Source organism: Mauremys reevesii, linkage group 25 (genome assembly GCF_016161935.1).
Source record: "Mauremys reevesii isolate NIE-2019 linkage group 25, ASM1616193v1, whole genome shotgun sequence".
Classification (NCBI taxonomy): domain Eukaryota; kingdom Metazoa; phylum Chordata; order Testudines; family Geoemydidae; genus Mauremys; species Mauremys reevesii.
Genome location: NC_052647.1, coordinates 6,719,310 through 6,743,662, shown reverse-complemented (window position 1 = coordinate 6,743,662; position 24,353 = coordinate 6,719,310). Strand labels below are relative to the sequence as shown.

The 24,353-nt window shown below is 56.5% G+C and overlaps 2 protein-coding genes across 3 annotated transcripts in view; one reads left to right on the top strand and one right to left on the bottom strand.

Moving 5' to 3' along the window:
• PKN1 (protein kinase N1) overlaps positions 1-12,396 on the bottom strand; it is a 50,190-nt gene extending 37,794 nt beyond the window's left edge. Inside the window, exon 1 of the mRNA XM_039514983.1 lies at positions 11,961-12,396. Within this exon, the coding sequence (XP_039370917.1) occupies positions 11,961-11,981 (21 nt within the window). The 5' untranslated portion in view covers positions 11,982-12,396. The remainder of the gene's footprint in view (positions 1-11,960) is intronic.
• Positions 1-24,353, top strand: part of LOC120391382 (adhesion G protein-coupled receptor E5-like) — a 1,047,477-nt gene that overhangs the window by 320,504 nt on the left and 702,620 nt on the right. The window lies entirely within an intron of this gene.

Genomic DNA, 24,353 nt, shown 5'->3' with positions numbered 1-24,353 from the left:
CTGTGCCTCATCCGAAGAAGTGGGTATTCACCCACGAAAGCTCATGCTGCAAAACATCTGTTAGTCTATAAGGTGCCACAGGATTCTTTGCTGCTTCTACAGAACCAGACTAACACGGCTACCCCTCTGATACTGTGCCTCAGTTTCCTCACCTAACACAGGAGGAAATTCAGCCCCCACCTTCCCACTCAGCGAGCCAGGCCTGGCGCCACTCACACCAGACAAGGCGGAGGGGAAGGGGTTAAGTGGCTCCGGCTGCCAGCTCAGCACAGCGGCTCCGCCCAGGTGCCAGGCCCCAGCAGATGCTGGCCAGGCCCCAAGGCCGGTTCCCACGTTGGTCATTCAGAGAGGCTGGGCAGTCTCCTCGCTGGGTGCTGGGAACTCCCTGCCTGCTCCCCACCCCACTGCTGACCTAGTGCCATGGGAGTCACACACTCCTGCTCCTCCCTCCCAGCTCCGAGTTCAGGCGCTGCAATGCCCGGGGGGGTTCCTGGGCCATAGAGAGTCGTATGGGCCCTGCAGGGTGAGAGCACAGGCAGAGCAGAGGCGTGTTCACAGCCTCTGCTTGGGCACAGGCTGCACAGTAGGGTCTAGTGATTAGAGCTGAGCAGAGGGGTGCTGGGAACCAGGACTCCTGGGTTCTATCCCCAGCTCTGGGAGGGGAGTGGGGTCTAGTGCTTAGAGTGGGAGAAGCTGGGGGCCAGGACTCCTGGGTTCTACACCAGCTCAGGGCGGGCAGTAATGTCCAGTAGTAAGCCACTTCACCTCGGTGCCTCAGTTTCCTTCCCATTCATAGGACAGATTTAGCAGCTGCCACCTCCCACTGGGATTGCAGGGGTATACTGCACCCATCCCATCAGAGGTGCTGGGGGGGCACCAGAGTCCCTGTCCCAATGCTCCAGCCCAGGGGAGGGACTCGCTGCCCAAAGCCATGCAGGCAGGTGGGATGGTGCCTGGCTGATACAGGGGCTGGAAAAGGGGGGGAATCCAAGCCAGAGTGGAGGGATGGTGCTCACCTCGGTCCTACAGCAGCCCCCGAGGATGCCAAACCCCGGTATGAAAACCCCCACTAGGCTGTGCTTCCCCCGGGTTGCCCTGGCCCCAGGCCAATGCTCTCACCAGACTTCCTCAGTGCCATCCCAGAATCCTTTGCTCCATGGTTTTGTTAAGAAGGCGCCACTGAAGCAGTGCTCTGGCTTAAAGAAGTTGCTCCTAGTATCCTAGTGCTATTAGGTGTATTATGGTAGCACATAGAGACCCCCCACAGAGATTGGGGCCTGTCACTCTGGGCACTGCACAGACTCCTCCCCTCCCCCCAGACTGAGATCAAGGGCCCCCTCATGCCGGGTGCTTCACAGACCTCTCCCCACCCCCCCCAATGAGACATCCCTGGCCCAGGTGAGCCTGCAAGAGAGAGGGGTAACCAGGGTCAGTGCATCGCCATGGGGTTGGGGGGACCAATTCGATTTACAATGGATATGAGGCAGCAATCCCCTCCTATGAAGATGTTGGCCCAATGATTCAGGCACTAGCCTGTGATGCAGGCAATCTGGGTTCAAGTCCCTCTGCCACAGACACCTTGGGTGAGCCAGCTGCTCTGTGCCTCAGTTTCCCCCAACTGTACAAGGGGGATAAAAGCCCTGCCGGGGGGGGGGGGGGAAAGCATTTGAGAATAAACATCACAGGTTGTGAGGCACCCAGATGCTCCAGGGTTGGGGGGCTGGGGCGATGCCTCAGACAGACCCACATGCTCCAGTTCACCATTTCCTGAGGTAGGGAGACCCAGACAGATCCCCAGAAACTTGGTGAGGGGGGGCACACCCTGCCAGGACCCTGGGGTCAGTTACTCCAGCCCTGGAACCCCAGGCCTCCCCGTGTTGGAGTCTGGATTCCCATGGATCCATTCCAGCCTGTAGGTAGAGGGACCCCCACCCATACATACATGGACCCTGCCTCTCCCCGAGCTTCTCAGCACCTCTGGCAATGCAGGCTGGGAGATGAGGCTGCACCTCCAAACTCAGAATGTGAGTGTGCCCCCCTTGCCCTGGGCTGCCCCCTTAGTGCCCTGAACCCAGCTAACCGCTCACCCCCATTGCCTGCCCCAGCCACAGGGGGGCTGCCTGCCCCACCCAACCAGCCCAGGGGAGCAGAGATCTGCACTGGCTGAGGGCCCCCAGCCCCGGAGCTCAGCCTCAGACCCAGCCCCCCAACCCAGCTGCTCAGGAAGGAGGAGGCTGACCCCAGGCACTGGGGACATGCAGCTTCCTGCCCCTGGGGATGCACCTGCCCCTGCAAGGCAGCCACTTCTGGGGTGGGGCAGCCGGGGGCCAGGAGCAGGAAAAGGAACAGAGCCGGGTGGGAGGCAGCCAGCCGGAGTGGAAGAACCGGCCCTGCCTGCCAGCACTCCTGTCCCCACGCTCCAGGGCTGGCCGCGGGCCGCACCCACACAGCTCCCAGGGATGGGTGGCACCCGGGCACTGCTCGGGGCTGGGGCCTGCGCCCCTCACTTCAATGCTGGGTGCACGAGGCCCCGTCCCCCCGCACCCGGTTCCAGCCAAGCTGCCCCCCAGCACCCAGCTTCCCCCGCCCCCACAGCTAGCTCCAGTTGAATGGGAAATCCCAGGCTCAGCTGCCGTAACCCTTCACTGCCTGGATGAAGCACCAGCAACAGAAAGTTCCTAGCAGGAAATGAGGCAGCAGCTCTAGGTGCCAGCAGCGTGGAAGGGGACAGAGCTTTGTATCCAGGCCAGGCCAGGCCGAGAGGGTTAGAGCAGGGGGCGCTGGGAGTCAGGACTCCTGGGTTCTATCCGCAGCTCTGGGCAGGGAGACTTCCCAACTCTGCCACTTCCCCTTTCCATGCCACAGTTTGAGTGCCCAGCCCGTGGCAGGTGCCAAGCGGAGCCCTGCCCCAATGGAGGACGGGGCTCTGTTCCGCCCCATAGAGGCAGGGGTGGAAGTTGCCTGGCTGATTCTGGGTGTCATTCTCTGCCACTGGCCAGTGGTGCCCTGGGGGCTGAGGGGTCAAAGCCGCAGGTGGGGGAGGGGATTTGGGGGGGCTGAGGGGTTACAGCCACAGGTGAGGGAGGGGGCTGAGGGGTTAAAGCTACAGGTGAGGGAGGGGGATTTGGGGGGCTGAGGAGTTAAAGCTACCGGCAGGGGATGGGGAGGGGGGATTTGCTCAGGGTAAATCCAGAGTGGAAAAAAACAGTTGGAAAACACAAATCTGGAGCCTGGAAGCTAATCCCATAATCCCCAGAGCTAAATGAGGGGGAGGGGGCATCCCTGTGGGGTCCCCCCCCAGCTAGTCAAACACGACGGTAGGTGGGGGGACCCCAAGCTTGATCCCAGAGCAGGGAGAAGAACCCTCGCCCCATTGGGGGGGAGAAGGAGCAGCTCCCCAGGCCCCCAGGACCCATTATGGCAGGGGGGCAGCCAGACCCAAAGAGGCTACTGCAGAAGGCACTGGACAGCCTGGCAAAGGAGGAGACCCCCGGTCTCTTCGGGGGGGGGAAGGGGGTTCTCTGCAGGACACTGAGCCCAGGGCTGAGAGCCCCATAGCATGGGGGGGGGGGGCAGGTCCAGCTGTTCACAGGCTGGGTCACATGTGCAGCCCCATGCCCCCGGCCAGCCACACATTGGGCTGATGCCCTGTGGGTTGGGGGGCAGGCTGGGGAGACCCCCCGGTTAGCATCCAGCTGGGCCCTTCAGGAGTAGGCCAGATTGTGGGGCTGAGGGGGGCCCCCCAGTGGCTCCTCCAGCCCAAAGTGTGTGTATGTGTGTGGGGGGGGCTGTTTGAGTCCCTCCCCCTGCCCCGCCCCATGTTGGGTTCTGGCTCCAGGACCTGCTCCCCCTGAGTCACGCGGGATAGATCGCACCCCGCAGAACCCAGGAGTCCGGGACGGGAGGGAGAGAGAATGCTCTGCAGAACCCAGGAGTCCGGGACGGGAGGGAGAGAGAATGCTCTGCAGAACCCAGGAGTCCGGGACGGAAGGGAGAGAGAATGCTCTGCAGAACCCAGGAGTCCCGGCCGAGTGGGGAGGTTTGAACACTTCCTTCCAACACTCAGATTCCACAAGGATCTTACACCACCAGGGTAATTGGGCCCCCCCAGGAGACACCCCCATTAGGATGCAGTCCCTGTCTGCCCTGCTATGCAAGAGGCTGGGGCGCCCTGGCTGGGGGGGCACTGGGAGGAGGCCAACCTGTCCCCGCTATGACAGCATGTCGCCCCCCACCAGGTAGGAAGGGCCCACAGCTGCAGAAGCAGCTGAACAATCAGGGGAGGCGGAGCTGGGCCAAGGAGTGAGAGGAACAGGGCTGCCCCGGGCTGGGGGTGCTTTCCAAGGACTGACCAGGGAGCCCCAAGCTAGGAAAGCAGGAAGTGCCAAGCACCTGCCCTTTGGGGGACCCAGGAAGTGCCGAGCAGGCCAAAAACTCCAGTGAGAATCAAATCAGTGCCAGGACACGAGAGAGACGCCAAACCGGGGGGGATCTTACAGAGATTCCCCACCCCCATGCTCCTCAGCCACTCCAGCACCAGGGTCTTGGCCTGGCCTCGCTTTGCACATGCCCTGGGACTGCTAGGGGTCTCCAGGTCAATTCTCTGTATCCCAGGTCCCCGGTGCTCCAGGCGCCCTGCTGCCCCAGCCCTGCCTCAGTTTCCCCTAGGAGCAGGCCAAGGAGAGCAAGTGTCCGGAGGGAAGAGAGGCAGAGGCTGTAAGGACCCGATCTTGGTGATGGGGAGCCCCTGCGCTCAATTTCCTGGAGGCTCTCGGGGCCGGTTACACTTCTGGTGTGAAACGCAACCACGCCAGGTCCAACCTCTGCCCTGGCGGCACTGAGAGGCAGGGGAGAAGGCCCAGATGCCCCTCCACAAGGCAGGCAGAGCTGAGGGTCAGCAGGGGGCCAGCGGAGGGGCTGGGCAGAGGCAGAGGCAATGACCCTTTGGGGAAGCGTTGTATGCTGACTGTAAGAGCCACCCCAATCTAGCCTGGCCTCACCCTGTCCCTGCCAAACTAGTGCCCCCTTTAGCATGATCCCTCCCCCCACACACACGCCCCTAAGCCAGAACAGGACAGACACTCCAATGGGCTGAGACGCAGGACACCTGGGTTCCATTCCTGGCTCTGCCACTGCCCTGCTGGGTGACTCTGGGCAAGTTGCTTCACCCTGCATGCCTCAGTTTCCCCTCCCACCCTGGGACTATTGAGAACAGAAGCTCGTTGAGGCAGGACATCTGTGCTTTTCTGGGTCTAAGTGCTACCATAACCCCACCAATTAGCAACCTCTCTCCAAGTAATTACCCCCCCCCAAGTCACTGAGGCATTCTGGGATGACCTCCAATGTATTTATAAATAGAAATTCCTCCCCACCCCCCGGCCCCATTTCGCAGCCTGTCAGAGAATGAGCTGGAGTCGTTAACAACGGTGTTTTGATTTTGCTGGTCTCCAGGAAGAAGGGAAGTTTGATCACAGAGCCAAGGGTTTATCTGCAGCCCCGATCACCATGGGCCCAAAGCCCTAGTCTCCTAGCGGTGAGGGGTTCCATCGTCTGGGACCACCTCCCCCAATCTCCTAGTGGCAGGCAGTTCCACAGGCTCCTATGGTAGTTCCACCACAGGCTGGGGCCAGTCCCATGGGACGGGGGGTTCTGAATAACAGGTCTGCGGCCTGGAACAGGACCTGACCTGGAGCCAGCATGGAGCACAACAACCACCAAAGCCTCCCCGGGTCACTGTGCCCAGCTCTGGGGCCAAGGGCCGGGGCGTGGCCTCGTGGCCAGTGGGCATCCTTGCAGCCAGAGCCATCCAAGGCTCCAGGTGCCCCCAGGCAGCTGGTGCCAACACCCTGGCCAGTGTGTCTTTGCAGCTGCTGCAGCTCAGCCTGGCTGGGGCTAGAAGATGGGGGGAGGGGTGTTTAAAGGGACAGCAGCACCCACAAGGAAGTTAAAGGGCAGGGGAGGCCCCCTCGCAGGGAGAAAGATGGGCAGTGCGGTGTCTTCGGCCAGGCTGGGCCGACCACATTCCAACTCCAGGCAGGAGTTTGGGTTTCCCAGAATTCAGTTAAAAAAAAAGGGGGTGGGGGGGCCTGTCATATTTACATAAGACCTACTAAAAAACAAAGCACCCGATTCTGCCCTCAGTTACATTGGGTGCAGCTCCGCTGCAGCCAGCGGGGAAGCGCCATTTGATACCAGCACTGAGGAAGGCAGGGTCAGGCCCTGTGCGGCTCCCGGGCTGCTGGCATGCCACGGCCCTCCCTGGCAGGAGTGGGGACGAGGGAGTCTGCGGAGAGGCTGAGTCGGTGGCACGTGGGCAGAGAGAGAACAAACAGCAGCGCTCAGAAGCACCACTGCTAGCAACTGTGCTGGGCAGTGCTGGGGCCAGGGCCAGCGGGGAATAGAACCCAGGAGTCCTAGCCTGGTGCCACTGGAATAAGCAATTTGCTGCTCCTTGGCACACTTGGGTTAGAACTGGCTTCTACCCTCTGCAGGTTCCAGGAGGAGCCCACAAGTGGTAGACCTGGTCTCTGGTACCTGTGGGGTCTGCTGCCCCCAGGTGCCGTATACAGACCCTCCTGCCCTATGCCCAACACACGCCAGGAGCTGCCACTGCTGCTCCCGCCCAGGGCCTGCTCCGGACGCTTCCCCGGTGCCCCCGCTGGTGTTGAAAGCGCCGCGCCAGTCTCCACCCTGTGGTGCCCTTCCCCAGAGCAAAGCCCCACTCGCTCCACACGGGCACCAAGCCCCACCTGAGACACAGCCACCGATGGAGTAGGGCTGAGGTTTCCCCACAGCCGAAGGGAGTGAGGCAAACCCCAGTCCCATGGAGTCTCCTCTAGCCACCAATGGATCATCCCCTCCCACCCGAGAGGTAAGGACCTGCTGTCACCCCCATGTATAGAGGCGGAAACTGAGGCAGAGAGGAGCAAATTAAGCAACACACCACACAGGGAGGCAGATCTGGGAAATCAAACGGCAGCATCCCAAGCCCTGTCCCCCCTGGATTCTCCCCCCACCGCCCAGCCTGGCATCCCCTCCTCCGGGCTAGCAAAGCTCAGTGCTGTTTCCTCTGCTGACAGGTTCTGGGTTCCAGCAGGGGGTAGCGCCCCGCTACCCACCCTGCTTTGCCAGGCACAGAGCTTCGCACTGGCTGGGGGAAGCTGGCAGCTGCTCTCAGGAGCTGGAAGAGAAGCGCCAGCTGGTGTGGGGGGGGAAAGGGATCTGATCTAATGACCCCCCACTCGCATAGCCCCCCTCCCCACGGCTAGTGCGTCCCAGCCCCCCAGCAGGCCGTGCTGCCATAGAGGGACAGGGAGTGAGGTTGGACTTGGGGGGTGGATACAGCCTCAGCACCCTGGGGTGGGGTTCAGGGACTCTGTGCCGAGCGAAGTCAGTGGGAATGCAACCGCCAGCCGCCCCCCCGCCGTGGTGAGCAGAGAGCCGAACCGCGCACACGCTGCAGATGGGAGCATTGGATCGGCTGCATTAACTCAGCCTGTCAATTATTCATGTGCAGACAAAGACACCACGATTCCTTCCCGCCCCCTTGCATTAACCAGACACGGCCTCCCCTCTCTCCGGCCGTCCCCCGGCACTGCCTGCCTCGCCGAGAGGAAGCCCCTGTCTCGCAGCGCCAGTGCCCTGTGATTGCCGCCCCCGGCTTCCGTGCAGCGCAGGGAAACCCATCACCTAGCGGCTCCCCACACAGCCAGACAGACAGGACCACTGCCCACAGAGACGCCCGCTGCTCTAGTCGGGGCCTCGCGCCAGGCCCGGCGCAGCAGGGAGCAGACACAGCACGAGCCAGAGGGGAGGGGGGCAGCTTAAAAAAAACCCACCCGGCCCTGAGCAAGTGAGGATTTGTAGATTTCAAGGCCAGATGAGAATGATCATCTAGCCTCACCCACAGCCACACCCAGGTGGGGAGGGTGGACCCAGGAGATCTGCATTCAATGCCCAGCGCCAACACAGACTCCCCATGGGACCTCACTCAATTGCTGCGTGACTCAGTTTCCCTCATGCCATACAAAGGGGATGAGATGAATCCTTCCTTTATCTGTTTAGACCGGGAGCTCTCTGGGTTGCGGGCCCCAGCACCATCCTGATCTGGGCAGGGGGCCTGCAGCTGTTTCCAGAATACAAAACAATCACAGGCCACAGAATTTCCCCCAGCCCTTTCTGTAGTGGGGAGGGGGGCTATTCCCCCCCTTTCTCATTGGGCCACTAGAGTCACCTGGGTCTCTTAGGACAACGTCCTGCCTCACCTTATTGATGACAGAGAATCTAGCCAGGCCCAGCCTGGCTGCTCAGCTCCCCCAGCTCAGACTGGCTGGGCCCTTGGGAGTGGGGGGAGGGTGGGTATGGGGCTAGGGGCAATTTGAGGCCTGAAATGCACTGGTTGGAAAGCCACTGGGCTCAGTCCTGGGGTAATGGGGGAATTTAACGGCTTAGGCTCCCCAGCAGGTCAGCCCGGTGATCCCTGCTGGCTCGGACACCAGGACAGTCACTGCCCACCCTGTGGAGACGTTGCATCCCAGTCTGAATTTCCCTGCACATCAGCCCCCAGACAACGGACCCTGGTCGATCTGCAGCTGTTAAAAGGCCCCGGATCTCGCCAATGCTTCACTGGGGACTTGCAGAAGCCGTGGGCTTTGGGCTACTGCTGCTCCCAGCCTGCAGCTCCGTACTGCTGCAAACCCTCCCCCCTTCAGCACTATGGGCACAGGCTCCTTGAAGTTAACAGAATTAGCCACATTATTAGGGGTATTACGGTACTACCTCGGCACCCCTCTCATGGCCCAGAACCCCACTGTGCTGGGCACTGTGCATTATTTATTAGGTGTATTACGGTAGCACCCAGGAGCTCCAGTCATTGTACAGCACCGAGCACAACTGGTCCTTGCCAGACCCAGGACACGGCTCTTTGGGGCAAGGCCCCGCTCTGACAATCTACACAGACAGGAGCCAGCAGATGTGGGCAGCCAGGGGTGAGCGCAGGGAAACAATGAGACAGCGATAGCCTCCTGGGTCAAGTTACTCACGCAGCACAGGGAACGGTGCCATTAACAAAACTCTGGCTCCTTAGAAGCCCAGGAATATTTTACAAAGCTCTTTCGCTCTCTCTGCTATAGAGGCCAACTGTTTGCTTCCTGCCTCTCTCTGCCTGGACTATTAAAAACAAAAAATACAATGAGGTCCCTTTTCAGTTTTGCTCATGGTCAATTTCATTTTCGGGTTCTCCTTGGGTGCAAGCAGCTAATCTGGTCTTTAAATGCGGAGGGAGATCTCTCTACTGCCTCTGGGTTTTGTTACAAAACCCGACACCCTGCTTGTTGCAGAACGGTGACCCTGGAACTGGCCCCATGCAGACTGACCCCCCCCATAAGGGCTCTGGGAAGGCCCAGGAGATTGTCAGTGGTTTGGGGCCAGGCCGGAACAACCGGCTTTCCTTTAGAGAGAAGTTTAGGTTCAACACTGCAAAGGACTTTGTTTGTCTTTACGTTTTACAGAAGCTGCTCAGAGAAACGCTTGCTGTTTGGATTACGTTCTCGGCTCAAGGTCCCATTGTCGGGATCCAGGTTTTTGCTTCCCAAACACAACAGCGCGAGAGAGCCAGTATTATGGAATCAAAAGTGAAACTAACTAGCGTGGGGCAGTGGACAGGAGACCCGACTAGGAAGCAGGACTCCCGGGTTCTCTTTCCAGCTCTGCTGTGGAACTTTGGGAAGCGCCTCTGTGCCTCGGTTTTCCCACCCGTACACTGGGGAATAATGAGCTCCACAGAAGAGCTGGGTAACAGATTTATTATTCAGTCCTTGACTAAAATGCAAACGAGAGCAAAACCGGGCGAGAGCATCTCGTCGGCCGGGCGAGGGAAGGGGCTGCCAGTTCTGGATCAATACAATGGCTTGAATAATTGACAGGCTGCTAACAGGGCAGGGAAGGAAGGTTTTTTTAAGCTGATTGATTTTTAGCCTGACAGCGATCCTTTAAACAAGCAGCTGAGGATGACCATGGCCAGGCCGGGGCCGGAGGCAGGCTCAGGAGCCATCTTGGCCAACAGACATGGGGTTGAACCAGGGATCTCCCGAGCTAAAAGCAGCAGCTGCTGCAGCTTCGGGTAGAGCACCAGGGCTCCCCTGTAGCACACCTTTGCTGGTGGGGTCCACGCACACAGCTACGGCCTGGGCCCTTCTCCCCATGGCCGGTTCCTGAGCCAGAGCCACAAACAGCAAATCCCCAGCATGGCAGAGTTCTCATTCAGCTGGGCCCTGCGGGCACAAGCGTGAAGAGAGCGAAACCACAACAACCGGGGATGTTCCCAGGGGACACGGCCGGCGCTTGCCACGCCACGGAGCAACCGCTGGGGAAGTGACTGCAAGAGCATCCGCCCCATCCCTCCACCAGTGCAGGATCAGGGCCCCTATAGGGGAGGGTGCCCTATGGGGCGACGCAGCATCTGACTCAGCACGGAATCAGGGGCTCCCAACAGGGAAGAGCGCACATGCCCCATCTGTCGCCTAGCATGGGATGGGGGCAGCCTATATGCCCCACGAGAGCAGGATCCAGTCCCCTATAGGGAATTGTGACCCTATAAGAGATGATGCATCTGACCTCTGCGCACACCCCCCCAGCTAGTGGAGGATCAGCGCCGCCAGAGGGGATTTCACCTCGGTCTCTGTCACTCAGGTGAACACACATCCAAGCAGCACAGAGCACTGGATTCTGTTCTCACTTACAGCAGGGCTGGCCGGGGTAACGGAGCAGGATCTGAGTCAGGGCCGATGCGTCTAGATTTACACCTGCAGGGTCAGTGCCCTTAGGGAAAGTGAGCTGTTCAGCCATTGCAAACTGGGGTTCAAGGAGCAGCTGCACTGGGAACCTGGAAATACGCGAGGGGGGAAATAAAAGTAACCCCCATCTAATTCAGGGGACGGTCATACACCCAATGCTCTCTAGGGCCAAATCTCACAGCACCCACTCTTCAGCTGCATCAGGTTTTGCACCTGTCTGCTTTGTGGTCATGCCTGGGCTGGGGAGGCTGCAAGAGCCGGGGGTGGGGCGTGTGTCACACAGTCAGGTTCTGGGTCTGGATCCTCCAAACCGACGCATACCAGAATGGGGGGAGGGATGGGAAGAGAGGCAGAAGTTCTCATGTGTGGATGGGCAAGGCCTGGCAGGGGGACACAGGGACTGCAGAGAGAGGCGCCAAAGCAGATGGAGCTGAACTTGTAAGTAGAAATATGTGTGCGAGAGACACGGCCCAGCTGGCCAGGAAAGGCCTGTAGCACCCTCCCCCACCCCCATCTCCCTCCCCCGGGCCAGAAGCCAGCAGCGTTCCTCTGGCTTTACACAGATGGCGAGAGCAGAACCTGGCCCAGCCGGGGGCCGGCATGTCCCACCTGTATCATGGAGGTTGCCCCACACTCCCCTCCCACCATAGGTGGGGGGGGGGCAGCTGTGCATGGAGCTACTTGTTTCATCAATGGGTTTAGGGGGGTTACATATCCCAGATGTGCAGGGGGCCCCTACAGGAATAGGCCCCACCCATTGCACGTCCCAGATGTACAGGGGAGATAGGAGGTTCAACACCCTCTTTTGCAGGCTCCAGATGTGCAGTGCCTCCAGAGCCCCCTACAGTGACGCTGGAACAATTTGTATAGCGGGGGTGCTGAGAGCCCTTGAACAAAAATGTAAACCTTGTATATGATGAAAAACACTTCAAGCCACGGGGGGGGGCTATGCCCCCCGTACCCCTAGCTCCAGCACCCCTGTCTCCCTACGCACGTTCCACCTCCCCCCTTACAGATCTTAGATGGGGAGGGTCCAACCGCCCTCCCGTTATAGAGCCCAAATACGCAATGGCTCAAATCCCTCCCCTCCCCTGGCGGGTCCCAGACATGCTGGGGGGCTGCCCCCTGGCGGATGGGGACAAACTGCCCGCCGGCCGCCGCTCTTACCTGAACGGAGTCGTTGGCCATCTCTGCCCCTCGCCTCCGCACAAGCCACCGCGGCTGCTTCCTCCTCCTCCTCTCCCCTCGTCTTGGGAAGGCTGCTGCGGCTGTTCTCCAAGGGGGCCCCCCTCACCGCCGCCCCTCCATCCTCCTCCCCCACTCCAGGCTGCGGGGCGTGCACCGTGCGCGGAGCCCTCGCTGCAAGCCCCCAGCCTCTTGCAGCGGGACAGGCGGGGACCAAGGAAGAGCGAGGAGCTCCCGGGGAATGTTCTATCCGGGGCGGCTCGCGCCGCTGGCGCTCCCGGGGAACGTTCTATCCGGGGCGGCTCGCGGGAACGTTCTGTCCGGGGCGGCTCGCGCCGCTGCAGCTCCCGGGGAACGTTCTGTCCGGGCGGCTCGCGCTGCAGCCGCCACCCCCCCTGCTCTGTCCCTCCTTCTCTGAGTCTCTAACTTGCCGGGCTGGTCACATGACCAGGGTGGAGGGAGGCGGGGGGGGGAGCTGGGAGGAGGCCGCCAGCTGCAGCGGGCGGCTAATGGGGGCGGGATCCCGAGGCCGGAGACTGCGGGGGTTGCAGCTGCTGCCCGGGGTCCCTTCCCTTCCCCTGCAGATTAAGGGATTAGCGGCTCAGGACCGGGAGAGCCCGAGCCACCCCCGCCGTGGCGGCACCGCCCGGGTTGCCTGCAGCAGGAGTCTATCCGCCCCGCGCCAAGGAGTTGCACCGAGGGACGTTGCATGTCCTTATGAATGGGGGTGGGTGGTTCTTCGGGTAAGGAGGGGACGGTGCATTGCATTGGCCCGCCCCTCCCCCACCGCAGCAGCTTCCATGGCACCGTGCCCCACACAGCTGCTCTTTCCAGAGCGTGATGCTGCACTGACCCCAGATCGGCCCAGCCCCCTCCCCAGAGCCCTGCCTATGACACACAGTTGTGCAGCTCTGATTCCACCCCATAGAGGGCACCGGCGACCTATGCCCTAGTGGAGTTCAGTCAGTGATTCTCCACGTTTTTTTCCGTACCCGAACTGTGTATCCCATCCATCGCCCAGGAACTAAACCAGGAGCCGCCCCCTCCCCTTTATGGTGCTCTCGACTCCCGCCCCCGAACACACACAGCAATCCAAGCCCTTGAAAGTTGAGAACCTCCGGGCTGGCTACTTTCGCTTGAAATCAAGGACAAAAGTTTGCAATTCCCACCAGAGAAGCCAGGCGAACAACTCAGCAAGTGTTCGCGCACAAATACAGCGGCTGGTTCTGTTCCAGAGCAAGCGCTGCTGCTGCCAAGTTAATGTAAGTCCTTGAAATGTAGGTCAAAAAAAACCAAGGAGGAGGATTAACCCAGTGGAAAGAGCGAGGGGATTCGGGGCGGCGTTTGAATGAAAAGAGCTTTGTTTGCCCTCCCCATCGGGCTGGGCAGAGGCAGGGGAAAGGGAAAAGGAAATTGACGAGAAAGAGAAAGTGAAACTGACCCACTGCACTTCACAGCCCACAGAGGAGGTGGATTAACATGTCAAACAAGGGGGAGGGGGTTGTTTCAGAAGAACAGCCGCACTGGAGCAGACCACGGGTCCAGTCGCTTGTCTCTGAGAGTGTGTCTAAAAACCCGCAGCATCAAGTGGCAGCGTCAACTGCTGGGGGCGGCGGAGGGTAAACATGGCAGTGCAGGTGTTCAGGCTGAGGCGTGGAGACCCCTGGCATGGGGCTTGTATTGCAGCGGACACTGCCAGATGCTTCGGAGGGGGAAGGAACAGAACAGGGTGATCTCTAGTGATCCATCATCCCCTGTCCTCCACTCCCAGCTTCTGGCAGCTGGAGGCTTAGAGACACCCAGAGCATGGGGCTGCCTCCCTGACCAACAGGACTTCAGTAACTCAGACTAGGTTAGGGGTTTGTTATAGAGGTGGATGGGTGGCATTGTATGGCCTGCGTTGTGCAGGAGGTCAGACTAGATCTTAATGGTCCCTTCTGACCTTAAAGTCTATGAGTCTATCTGGGCTAGTGGCCATTGCTGGACCTATCCTCCAGGAACTTGGCTCATTCTTCTCTGAACCTGATTATGCTTTTGGCAACATCCCCTGGAAACATGTTCCACAGACCCACTGTGTGTTGTGTGAAGAAGAACTTTCCTGGGGTTGGTTTTAAACCTGCTGTTTATTCATTTAATTGGTGGCCCTGGCTCTTGTGTTACCTGAAGGGGTAAATAACACTTCCTAGTCACTTTCTCCGCACCGTCCATGATTTCACAGACCTCTACCATATCCCCCGCGGTCGTCTCTTTACCAAGATGAACAGCCCAAGTCTTGTTAATCTCCCCTCGTAAGGAAGCCGTTCCAGCCCCCTGATCATTTTTGTTGCCCTTCTCTGTACCGTTGCCAATTCCAATATATCTTTTTGGAGAGGGGTTCCTAGAACTGCAGGCAGCATTCAAGTGTGGGGGCACCATGAATTTATATAGTGTCCTGCTCTTCTGGCCACTGGGGAGGCCTCATCCAGGGCTGAAAAGAAAGGAGGGGAAGGACGGGTAACAGTCTACAGATATGTCCCACGTTGTTATAAAGAGGGCGGTGACCAGCTGTTCTCCATGTGCACTGAATTAGGACAAGAAATAATGGGTTTAATCTGCGGCAAGGGAGATTTAGGTTAGACATTAGGAAAAACTTCCTGGCTGTAAGGATGGTTCAGCACAGGACCAGGCAACTTCCGGAGGTCGTGGCATCCCCGTCACTGGAGGTTTTGAAGAACAGGTTGGACAAACCAGTCAGGGATGGGCCAGGGTTACGTGGTCCTGTCTCAGCAGGGGGATGAACTAGCGACCCCTCAAGGTGCTTTCCAGACCGACATTTCTATGATTCGGGGATTGAAATGGATGAGAGAGAACAACATAAGTGTGTCGTGGGCCTGATCTTGGCTTTCCCAAGCAGGTCACTATCATCGTCCATGTTTTACACATGGGGAAACTGAGGCACAGAGGGGTGACTGGACTTGCCCATGGTAACTCAGCAGGAGAGACAGGAATAGCACCCCGGCCTGGCCCCCCGCCCTCCTCCCCAAGGCCCCACCCTCTGGCCAGGCCAGAAACTGGAGCCCAGCCCAGGTAACAGTGGCCTGGGCAGCTGTGGGTAGCCATGGACCCTCCACCTGCCCTGGGCAGGGGTCCCAGGTGGTGAGGACATGGGCTGGGGGCTGTTCTCAGGGCCCCTCCCCCATGGTCAGGTGGCAGGGCTTGGCTCCCGGCCCAGCTCCAGCTTGGCCAGGGGCAGGGCCTTGGTGGGAAGAAGAGGGGCAGGGATGTGGAGGGGATGTGGCTTGGTGCCCCCCCCCCTTTTAGGAAGAATCTGTTGCCCTTGGGCCCAGGTTCCTAATTATAAATATTTGCAGGACTGGGCCTGAAAAGACTTCAATGAGCTCTGAGGAAGCAACACGGTCTAGTGGGTAGAGCACTTGACTAGGAATTAGAAGACCAGGATTCGCTTCTCAGCTCTCCCACTAACGGCTGGGGGCCTCGGGCTCGCCAGTTCACTGCCCTCTGCCTCGGTTTTCCCTCCCATCCCTTGTCTGTTTAGACGGGAAGATCTCTGAGGCCTGCGCTGTCTCACGCTATGTGTCTGTGCAGCTCCTGGCACAATGGGGCTATTGTAGTTAATGATACAGCTCCCACGACCGTCGTGTGTGAGCGCCTCACAATTGTTAACATACTCCCTGGCAAAGAACTTGGTTAATGCAGAGTTCAGCCAAACTCCACCCTCTGCAAACTGAGAGTTCATCCATTCCTAGATTCCAAGGCCAGAGGGAACCGTTGGGATCAACTGACCCCCTGTACAACGCAGGCCAGAAAACCTCCCCAGAGCAATTTCTTTGGAATGGGAGATCTTTAAAGAAAAAGTCATCTTGATTGTCAAATTGCCAGTGATGGAGGGTCCCCCACGCCCCTGCAACCTTAATTCTACGCCCTGGTGCGGGCCAGAATTTGCTGCCTGCTCTCTGGCTGCATTCACTGAGCTGGGTGCAGCTGCACTGAAGGGTGGAAGGATTGGCTGGAGCCGCTTGGCAGACTGTGATTGTGATATGAGGAGATCTGGGGGGTGTCTGAGCTCCATTCCCATGTGTGGGGCTGACTTATAACAACGCTTCCTTAGCTCTCTTCCCCTAACACCCCTATTCTACTTGTGCTACATTGATGCCATCTTCATCATCTGGGCCCATGGGAAGGAGGCCGTTGAGGAATTCCACCAGGATTTCAACAATTTCCACCCCACCATCAACCTCAGCCTAGACCAGTCCACACAAGAGATCCACTTCCTGGACACTACTGAGCTAATAAGCGGTGGTCACATAAACACCACCCTATACCGGAAACCTACTGTCCGCTATACTTACCTACAGGCCTGCAGCCTTCATCCAGACCACACCACACGATCCATTGTCTACAGCCCAGCTCTAAGATACAACCAAATTTGCTCCAACCCCTCAGACAGAGAAAACACCTACAGGATCTCTATCAAGCGTTCTTACAACTACAATATCCACCTGATGAAGTGAAGAAACAGATTGACAGCGCCAGAAGAATACCCAGAAGTCACCTACTACAAGACAGGCCCAACAAAGAAAGTAACAGAACTCCACTAGCCGTCACCTTCAGCCCCCAACTAACACCTCTCCATCAAGGATCTACAACCTAGCCTGAAGGACAATCCCTCACTCTCACAGATCTTGTGAGACAGGCCAGTCCTTGCTTACAGACAGCCCCCCAACCTGAAGCAAATACTCACCAGCAACCACACACCACACAACAAAAACACTAACCCAGGAACTTATCCTTGCAACAAAGCCCGTTGTCAGCTCTGTCCACATATCTAGTCAAGGGACACCATCATAGGACCTAATCACATCAGCCATGCCATCAGGGGCTCGTTCACCTGCACATCTACCAATGTGATATATGCCATCATGTGCCAGCAATGCCCCTCTGCCATGTACATTGGCCAAACCGGACAGTCTCTATGCAAAAGAATAAATGGACACAAACCAGACATCAAGAATTATAACATTCAAAAAACAGTCAGAGAACACTTCAACCTCCCTGGCCACTCGATTACAGACATAAAAGTCATAATTATTATTCAACAAGAAAAAATAAATAAAAAACAGACTCCAACAAGAAACAGCAGAACTGGAATCAAGCTGCAAACTGGACACCATTAACTTAGGCTTGAATAAAGACTGGGAGTGGATGAGTCATTACACAAACAAAAAACTATTTCCCCAGGCTAATTTCCCTCTACTGTTACTCACACCTTCTTGTCAACTGTTTGAAATGGGCCTCCCTGATTATCACTACAAAAGTTTTTTTCTCCTGCTGATAGCCCACCTTAATCGATTAGTCTGTTGGAGTTGGTATGGCAACCCCCATTGTTCATGTCCTCTGTATATAAATATCTTCCTACTGTATTTTCCACTGCATGCATCCGATGAGGTGGGCTTTAGCCCACGAAAGCTTATGCCCAAATAAATGTGTTAGTCTCTAAGGTGCCACAAGGACTCCTGTTCTTTTTGCTGATACAGACTAACACAGCTACCACTCTGAAACCACTCCCATGTCTGAGGTCAAAGGAAGGGGGTGCACATGCAGCGTGAAGGAGCCAGAAAGCCCGGCTTTGGCCCAGAGTTCTGGAGGACACAGAGAGGCAAAGGGACTCGCAGACAGACATGCAGGGAATTAAACCCACGTCCCCCACGTCTTAGGTCAGCCCCATAGCCACTGGGCACAGCCAGGGACTGTGCAGCACCTAGCGCAGTGGGGTCCTGATCTGATGTGGGGCAATTGCAATGACACGCTGTAAACTGTCCAAAGCAGGGACGGGTTTTATGTCATGTCTGTACAGCCCCTGGCACGATGGGCCCAGTGAGTGCCACTGCAGGGTACAGCACAGCCAGGATTAATACACAGATCCCAGCATTTCCCACTCTTCCTCTGCTCAGGGGCTATCAGCAACACAGGGGAGGGCAGTGGTGGAACCCACCTGTGCTGCTTTCCCTTAAAAGGGTTCCACTAGCTCCCAGCACAAGGCATCAGAGCTGGTCAAGCCATGGGCACTGTGCCAAGGGGAGGGGGGTGCCTCCACGCAAGGGCGTTACAGCAGCAGACAGCGCTCGCGGGTGTGTAGCCGCCCGCCGCAGCGTGTGGCTGCCCAGCTCTGACACGGCCCCACACTCTGGCTCCCACTCTCGTTCCTTCCAGCTTCAGGTTTGGGCCTTTTTTCAAATGTGATTTGTGTGATTGTAGCCACATATGGACGTCCAGCACCCAGTAATCATCCACATATCCATCCGCAGGCACGCTCTCTTTCTCTCCCCATAGTATCTGTCTATCCATCCCCATACACCCCTCTATCTGTCCATTCCCGTGCACCCCCTCTATCTATCTATCCCCATGCACCCCCTCTATCTATCCCCATACACCCCCTCTATCCATCCCCATGCACCCCCTCATCTAATCTATCCATCCCCATACACCCCTCTATCTGTCCATTCCCGTGCACCCCCTCTATCTATCTATCCCCATGCACCCCCTCATCTATCTATCCCCATACACCTCCTCTATCCATCCCCATGCACCCCTCTATCTGTCCATCCCCATGCACCCCTCTATCTATCTGTCCATCCCCATGCACCCCTCATCTATCTATCTCCATCCACCCCTCTATCTATATATCTATCTACATACACCCCCTCTATCCATCCCCATGCACCCCTCATCTAATCTAGCCATCCCCATACACCCCTCTATCTGTCCATCCCCGTGCACCCCCTTTATCTATCCCCATGCACCCTTCATCTAATCTATCCATCCCCTGCACCCCTCTATCTGTCCATCCCCATGCACCCCCTCATCTATCTATCTCCATCCACCCCCTCTATCTATCTATCTATCTATCTATCTATCTAGGCACTAGCATCAGAACTCAGGTCTCCTGTACAAAGCATCCCCTCGATACCCAAGTTGTAACCTGTCCTAGCGCCGCAGCGCCATCTGCTGGCCAATCCCCCCTCCTGCGGGGCCCACCATTTACGCCTTTTTTCCCCTAACCCACCGGGTTTCCTGGTTTATTTTGTTTAATTTCAGGGCAATGGGTGAGGTGCTGGGGGCTAAGGCCCTGCCCCCCCGCAGCGGCGCTGGATGACGGTGGAACGCCCATCGGGGTGAGCCCTGTGCTCTTTGGATACGTGTACGTGTTGGGTGCAGGGTGGTTGTAGCCACGTTGGTCCCAAGATATTAGAGCCAAGGTGGGTCACTGTGGGGCACTGGGGCCAGCACTGAGAGCCAGGGGAGAGCCCCCCCTCCTGAGCCCCTGCCCCGCTTCCTGCAGCACAGCGCCCCCCAATGACAACATCCCTTCTCTGCAGACGTATTTAAGGCCTGATGACAGAGCCTAGCTCCCCGCACCCCACATCCAGAACGAGGCCAGCCTGGGGCTTGGTAGAGTGGTATCATTGTCTGCTTCGTTTGATAATAAATCCCCCTGTTTACACATTGCCCATTGCTCTGCCATATGCCCAACATTCCTGTGGGGGAGGGGGGAGCATATGGGCTTTTGGCCCGGAGAGTCGCCAGCTGGGCTCCCACCCTCGAGGCTGCAGCAAGGACACCATCACACTAACACAGGCCACTTGGGATCTACGTTGATCACGTAAGGGGGCGGAGAGAATCGGGGGCTCCTCTGTCACCTCCACCCAGGTGACTGCTTGGGGGACTGCAGGGGAGGAGTTTTTCACTGAGATCCTAAAACATTTTCATGCATGTTCCTATTTCTGAGTCCAGGGCCATAGTGCAGTGCTAGGGGGCGCTGTGCTGTGGGGAGCAGGGTGGAGGCTCAGTAGGGGGCACTCTGCCCTGCAGTGGGTGCTGACCCCAAAGCCCCAGGGTGTCACTAGTGGGTGCTGCAGGGAGTGGGGAGATGGTGCTCTCCCTTGGCACTCAGCGGTGACCCCACTGTCCCAGATGATTATCCTGTAAGCTGGCTGGGACTGGCCGGATGACGCGTGCACGGATGTTCTTGGTCTTTTACTAGATGGATGCAGACGTTGTAACAATCCTCAGCAAATAGCGACACTGCAGGGGCTTCTCTGCCCCTTGGGACCCAATTCTGCTGCAGCGAACCCACAGATCTTACAGCAACGTTAACTGACCCCGGTGCCATGGGACACCTGTCGGTCCCACACCCTGTCCCTGCACAGACCCTCACTGCCTTGTCCTGTCATTGGATTCACTCCACCACTGCCCACTGCCTCCCGTTGGTGCGTCCAGGGAAGGGGGCATCTTGTAGCTAGCTTCACTGTCTCATGTCCATGACTGTCCCGGGTCCCCCTTCTCCCTGGCTGCAAACAGGGCTCCCGGCCAGTGCAGGGAGCGTGCCCTGTAAACCAGTTACACCCCACTGTGGGGAGCGCTGCAGAGCAAGCGGAACAGCTGCAGATCGGCCTGGCAGGGCAGGGAGAGAAAAACAAACAAACAGACAAAGGATAGGTGAGAAGCAGGAGGAAAATGATGAATTCTGTGGTGGAAACGCTCTGTCCTGCGGTGTCTCGGAGAACAGCCCAATACCACAGCTGTGCAGTCCGGGGCCTGTTTGAGGTGAGTACGGCATCATGCCTCACACCACTCTGCTAGAATTCTTTGAGGGGTCAATCCACATGTGGACAAGGGTGATCCAGTGGGTACAGCAGGGGTTGGCAACCTTTCAGAAGTGCTGTGCCGAGTCGTCATTCATTCACTCTAATTTAAGGTTTCACGTGCCAGTCATACATTTTAATGTTCTTAGAAGGTCTCTTTCATAGAATCATAGAATCATAGAATCTCAGGGTTGGAAGGGACCTCAGGAGGCCATCTAGTCCAACCCCCTGCTCAAAGCAGGACCAAACCCAACTAAATCATCCCAGCCAGGGCTTTGTCAAGCCTGACCTTAAAAACCTCTAAGGAAGGAGATTCCACCACCTCCCTAGGTAACCCATTCCAGTTCTTCACCACCCTACTAGTGAAAAAGTTTTTCCTAATGTCCAACCTAAACCTCCCCCTCTGCAACTTGAGACCATTACTCCTTGTTCTGTCATCTTCTACCACTGAGAACAGTCTAGATCCATCCTCCTTGGAACCCCCTTTCAGGTAGTTGAAAGCAGCTATCAAATCCCCCCTCATTCTTCTCTTCTGCAAACTAAACAATCCCAGTTCCCTCAGCCTCTCCTCATAAGTCATGTGCTCCAGCCCCCTAATCATTTTTGTTGCCCTCCGCTGGACTCTCTCCAATTTATCCACATCCTTCTTGTAGTGTGGGGCCCAAAACTGGACACAGTTCTCCAAATGAGGCCTCACCAGAGCTGAACAGAGGGGAATGATCACATCCCTCGATCTGCTGGAAATGCCCCTACTTATACAACCCAAAATGCCATTAGCCTTCTTGGCAACAAGGGCACACTGTTGATTCATATTCAGCTTTTCGTCCACCATAACCCCTAGGTCCTTTTCTGCAGAACTGCTGCCCAGCCATTTGGTCCCTAGTCTGTAGCAGTGCATGGGATTCTGCCGTCCTAAGTGCAGGACTCTGCACTTGTCCTTGTTGAACCTCATCATATTTCTTTTGGCCCAATCTTTCTACAAGTCTATAATATAGAACTAAACTATTGTTGTATGTAAAGTAAATAAGTTTTAAAAAATGTTTAAGAAGCTTCATTTAAAATTAAATAAAATGCAGAGCCCCCCGGACCAATGGCCAGGACCCAGACAGTGTGAGTGCCACTGAAAATCAGCTCGCGTGCTGCCTTTGTTTTTAATTGTTCACTTTATTAATGTAACTTCTGTTCACCATTTATTACACTTGCCTACACTGTAACTTCTGTTCACTGTTTGCCATCCACTACACTTGTCTATATTGTAACTTCTGTTCACTGTTTGCCATATTGTAATTCAAACATCATTTTAAAATGCTCACTCCATTTTGTAAAAGCTTCCTCCAGCCTTCATTTTTGCAAACCCTGCTGTACTCTTATTAGTTTAGTTTAGATGTGTGAATGAGGCATGTATGGATGATGGAATCAACCTCCAGCCCCAGCCTGTCCTGATGAAATAGAGTTTAAACCCCACTGGCTGAAGATGCAGACAAGAGCCCTAACAAAGTAAGACGAAAGAATAGAAGGAAGATCAAAGCCAGGTCCGAGGCTGAAAGTTAGGCCTGCAATTGATGGGTGATCAATCACCAAACCCAGAGGCAGTGTGACACAGCAAGACCTATAAACTCTGGATTCAAACTAAAGCCTACAAAAAGGATGGGTGAGATGGAAGACTTCTGCTGCCAACATGGAAGGGCATCGGTGCCTGCCCAACAGAGACCCAGCTCGTCCTTGTGCCCAGCTTTCCTGGCCAGTTAGCCGCCACAAGCTACGAACCCAAGCTGCAAAATCAAGCCACAAACTCAAGCTACGTCCAGGACTGGTAACTATGCAGCATCTGCAGAACATCTGATGGATGTGTGTGTGTGTGAATGTGTGTGTGTATAGGTATTAGGTATAATGTGTGTGTATAAGGATTAAGATATTAGTTATTGGTCATAAATCAAATTGTTATCATAATAAATGTGGCATCTTTGTCTTGCCCCCTGAAAAGATCCTGTGTAGTTTTGTCTGTACGACACCTTCAGCACCTGTGCCATAGGTTGCCTACCCCTGGGGTACAGCATGCTTGTGTAACACTGACAGACCCTGGTCGTCAGCGGGCGGGATCGAACTTGGGACCTCTAGAGCTAAATGCATGAGCTAAAAGCCATGTGGCCCTAAGTTAAGGCTGTAGAGCAGACTCATGAATCTCTCCCAAAGTGGTCTCGGTGCCACTAGATGGGACAGAACACCGCACCCAGGAGGTGTGTGGGTTACACTTGGACTTGCCGAAATTCTTTGACAAGGTCCTTCTGCAAAGGTGCTCAAGCAAAGTAAGCTGTCATGTGATAAACAAGAGAGCCTTTCATGGACTGGTATCAGAGGGGTAGCCGTGTTAGTCTGGATCTGTAAAAGCAGCAAAGAGTCCTGTGGCACCTTATAGACTAACAGACGTATTGGAGCATGAGCTTTCGTGGGTGACGTATTGGAGAGCTCATGCTCCAATACGTCTGTTAGTCTATAAGGTGCCACAGGACTCTTTGCTGCTCTCATGGACTGGTAACTGCTTAAAAGGCAGGAAACAAAGGGTAAGAATAAATGGGCAGTTTTCACAGTGGAAAAGGGTAAATAGCAGGATCCCCCAAGGGTCTGTGCTGGGACGAGCGCTGTTTGATATTTTCATTAATGATCTGGAAAAAGGGCTGAACAGTGAGGTGGCAGCTGGGAGATGATATAAAATGAATGAAAATGGTTTAGTCGAAAGCTGACTGTGAACAGTTACAAAGGGATCTCACAAAACTGAGTGACTGGGCAACAAACTGGCAGATGAAATTCAGGGTTGATCAGTGTAAAGTAATGCACATTGGAGAATGTAATCCCCACTGTACATACAAAACAAGGGGGTCTGAATTAGCTGTAACCACGCAAGAATGAGACCTTGGTGCCATCGTGGAGAGTTCTCTGAAAACAGCCACTCAATGTGCAGCGGCTGTCAAAGAAGCAAACAGAATGTTAGGAACCATTAGGAAAGGGATCGATAATGAGAGGAAATATCACAATGCCGCTCTGTAAATCCATGGTACCCCCACACCTTGAATACTCGGTGCAGCTCTGGTCGCCCCGTCTCAAAGAAGATTTATTAGAATTTGAAAAGGTGCAGAGAAGGGTAACAAAAATGATCAGGGGGATGGAGCAGCTTCCGTATGAGGAGAGATTAAAAAGACTGGGGCCGTTCGGTGTAGAAAAGAGCCGCCCGGGGGGTATCGATGTACAGTCAGGAGTGGGGTGGAGAGACTGAATATTTGCCTCGTCGGGTAACACAAGAACCGGGGGTCACCGGATGAAACGGAAGGACGTGCTCCCGCCCGACGCCTGCGCAGCCTGCGGAACTCACTGCCAAGAGCTGGGACTGGGCTCAGAGCAGACCCAGCTCAGCCCCTGGCTGGGTCCATCCATGGCTGCTAGCCAAGGCGGCTGGGTGGGTGCCCCTGGCTGCCCACAGCCCTACCCATCCCCCAGGGCCATCGCCATGGCCCAGCCTGGCCCTTCTGCCGCTCTGATCCTGCCCAGGAGCCCCTGCGCCTGCCAGCACTCAAGATGGCGTCCCGTTGCCTCCCAGCTCAATGGTGTCTTTCTTTGCCACCATTCAAGATGGCGTCTCGCCCAGGCTTCGCGCGCCCTTCGCCCCGCCCGCACTCAAGATGGCAGTTCTACCCTCCCAGAAAACCAGTGAAAGAGCGGGGTGACTGGAAGGCGAGTC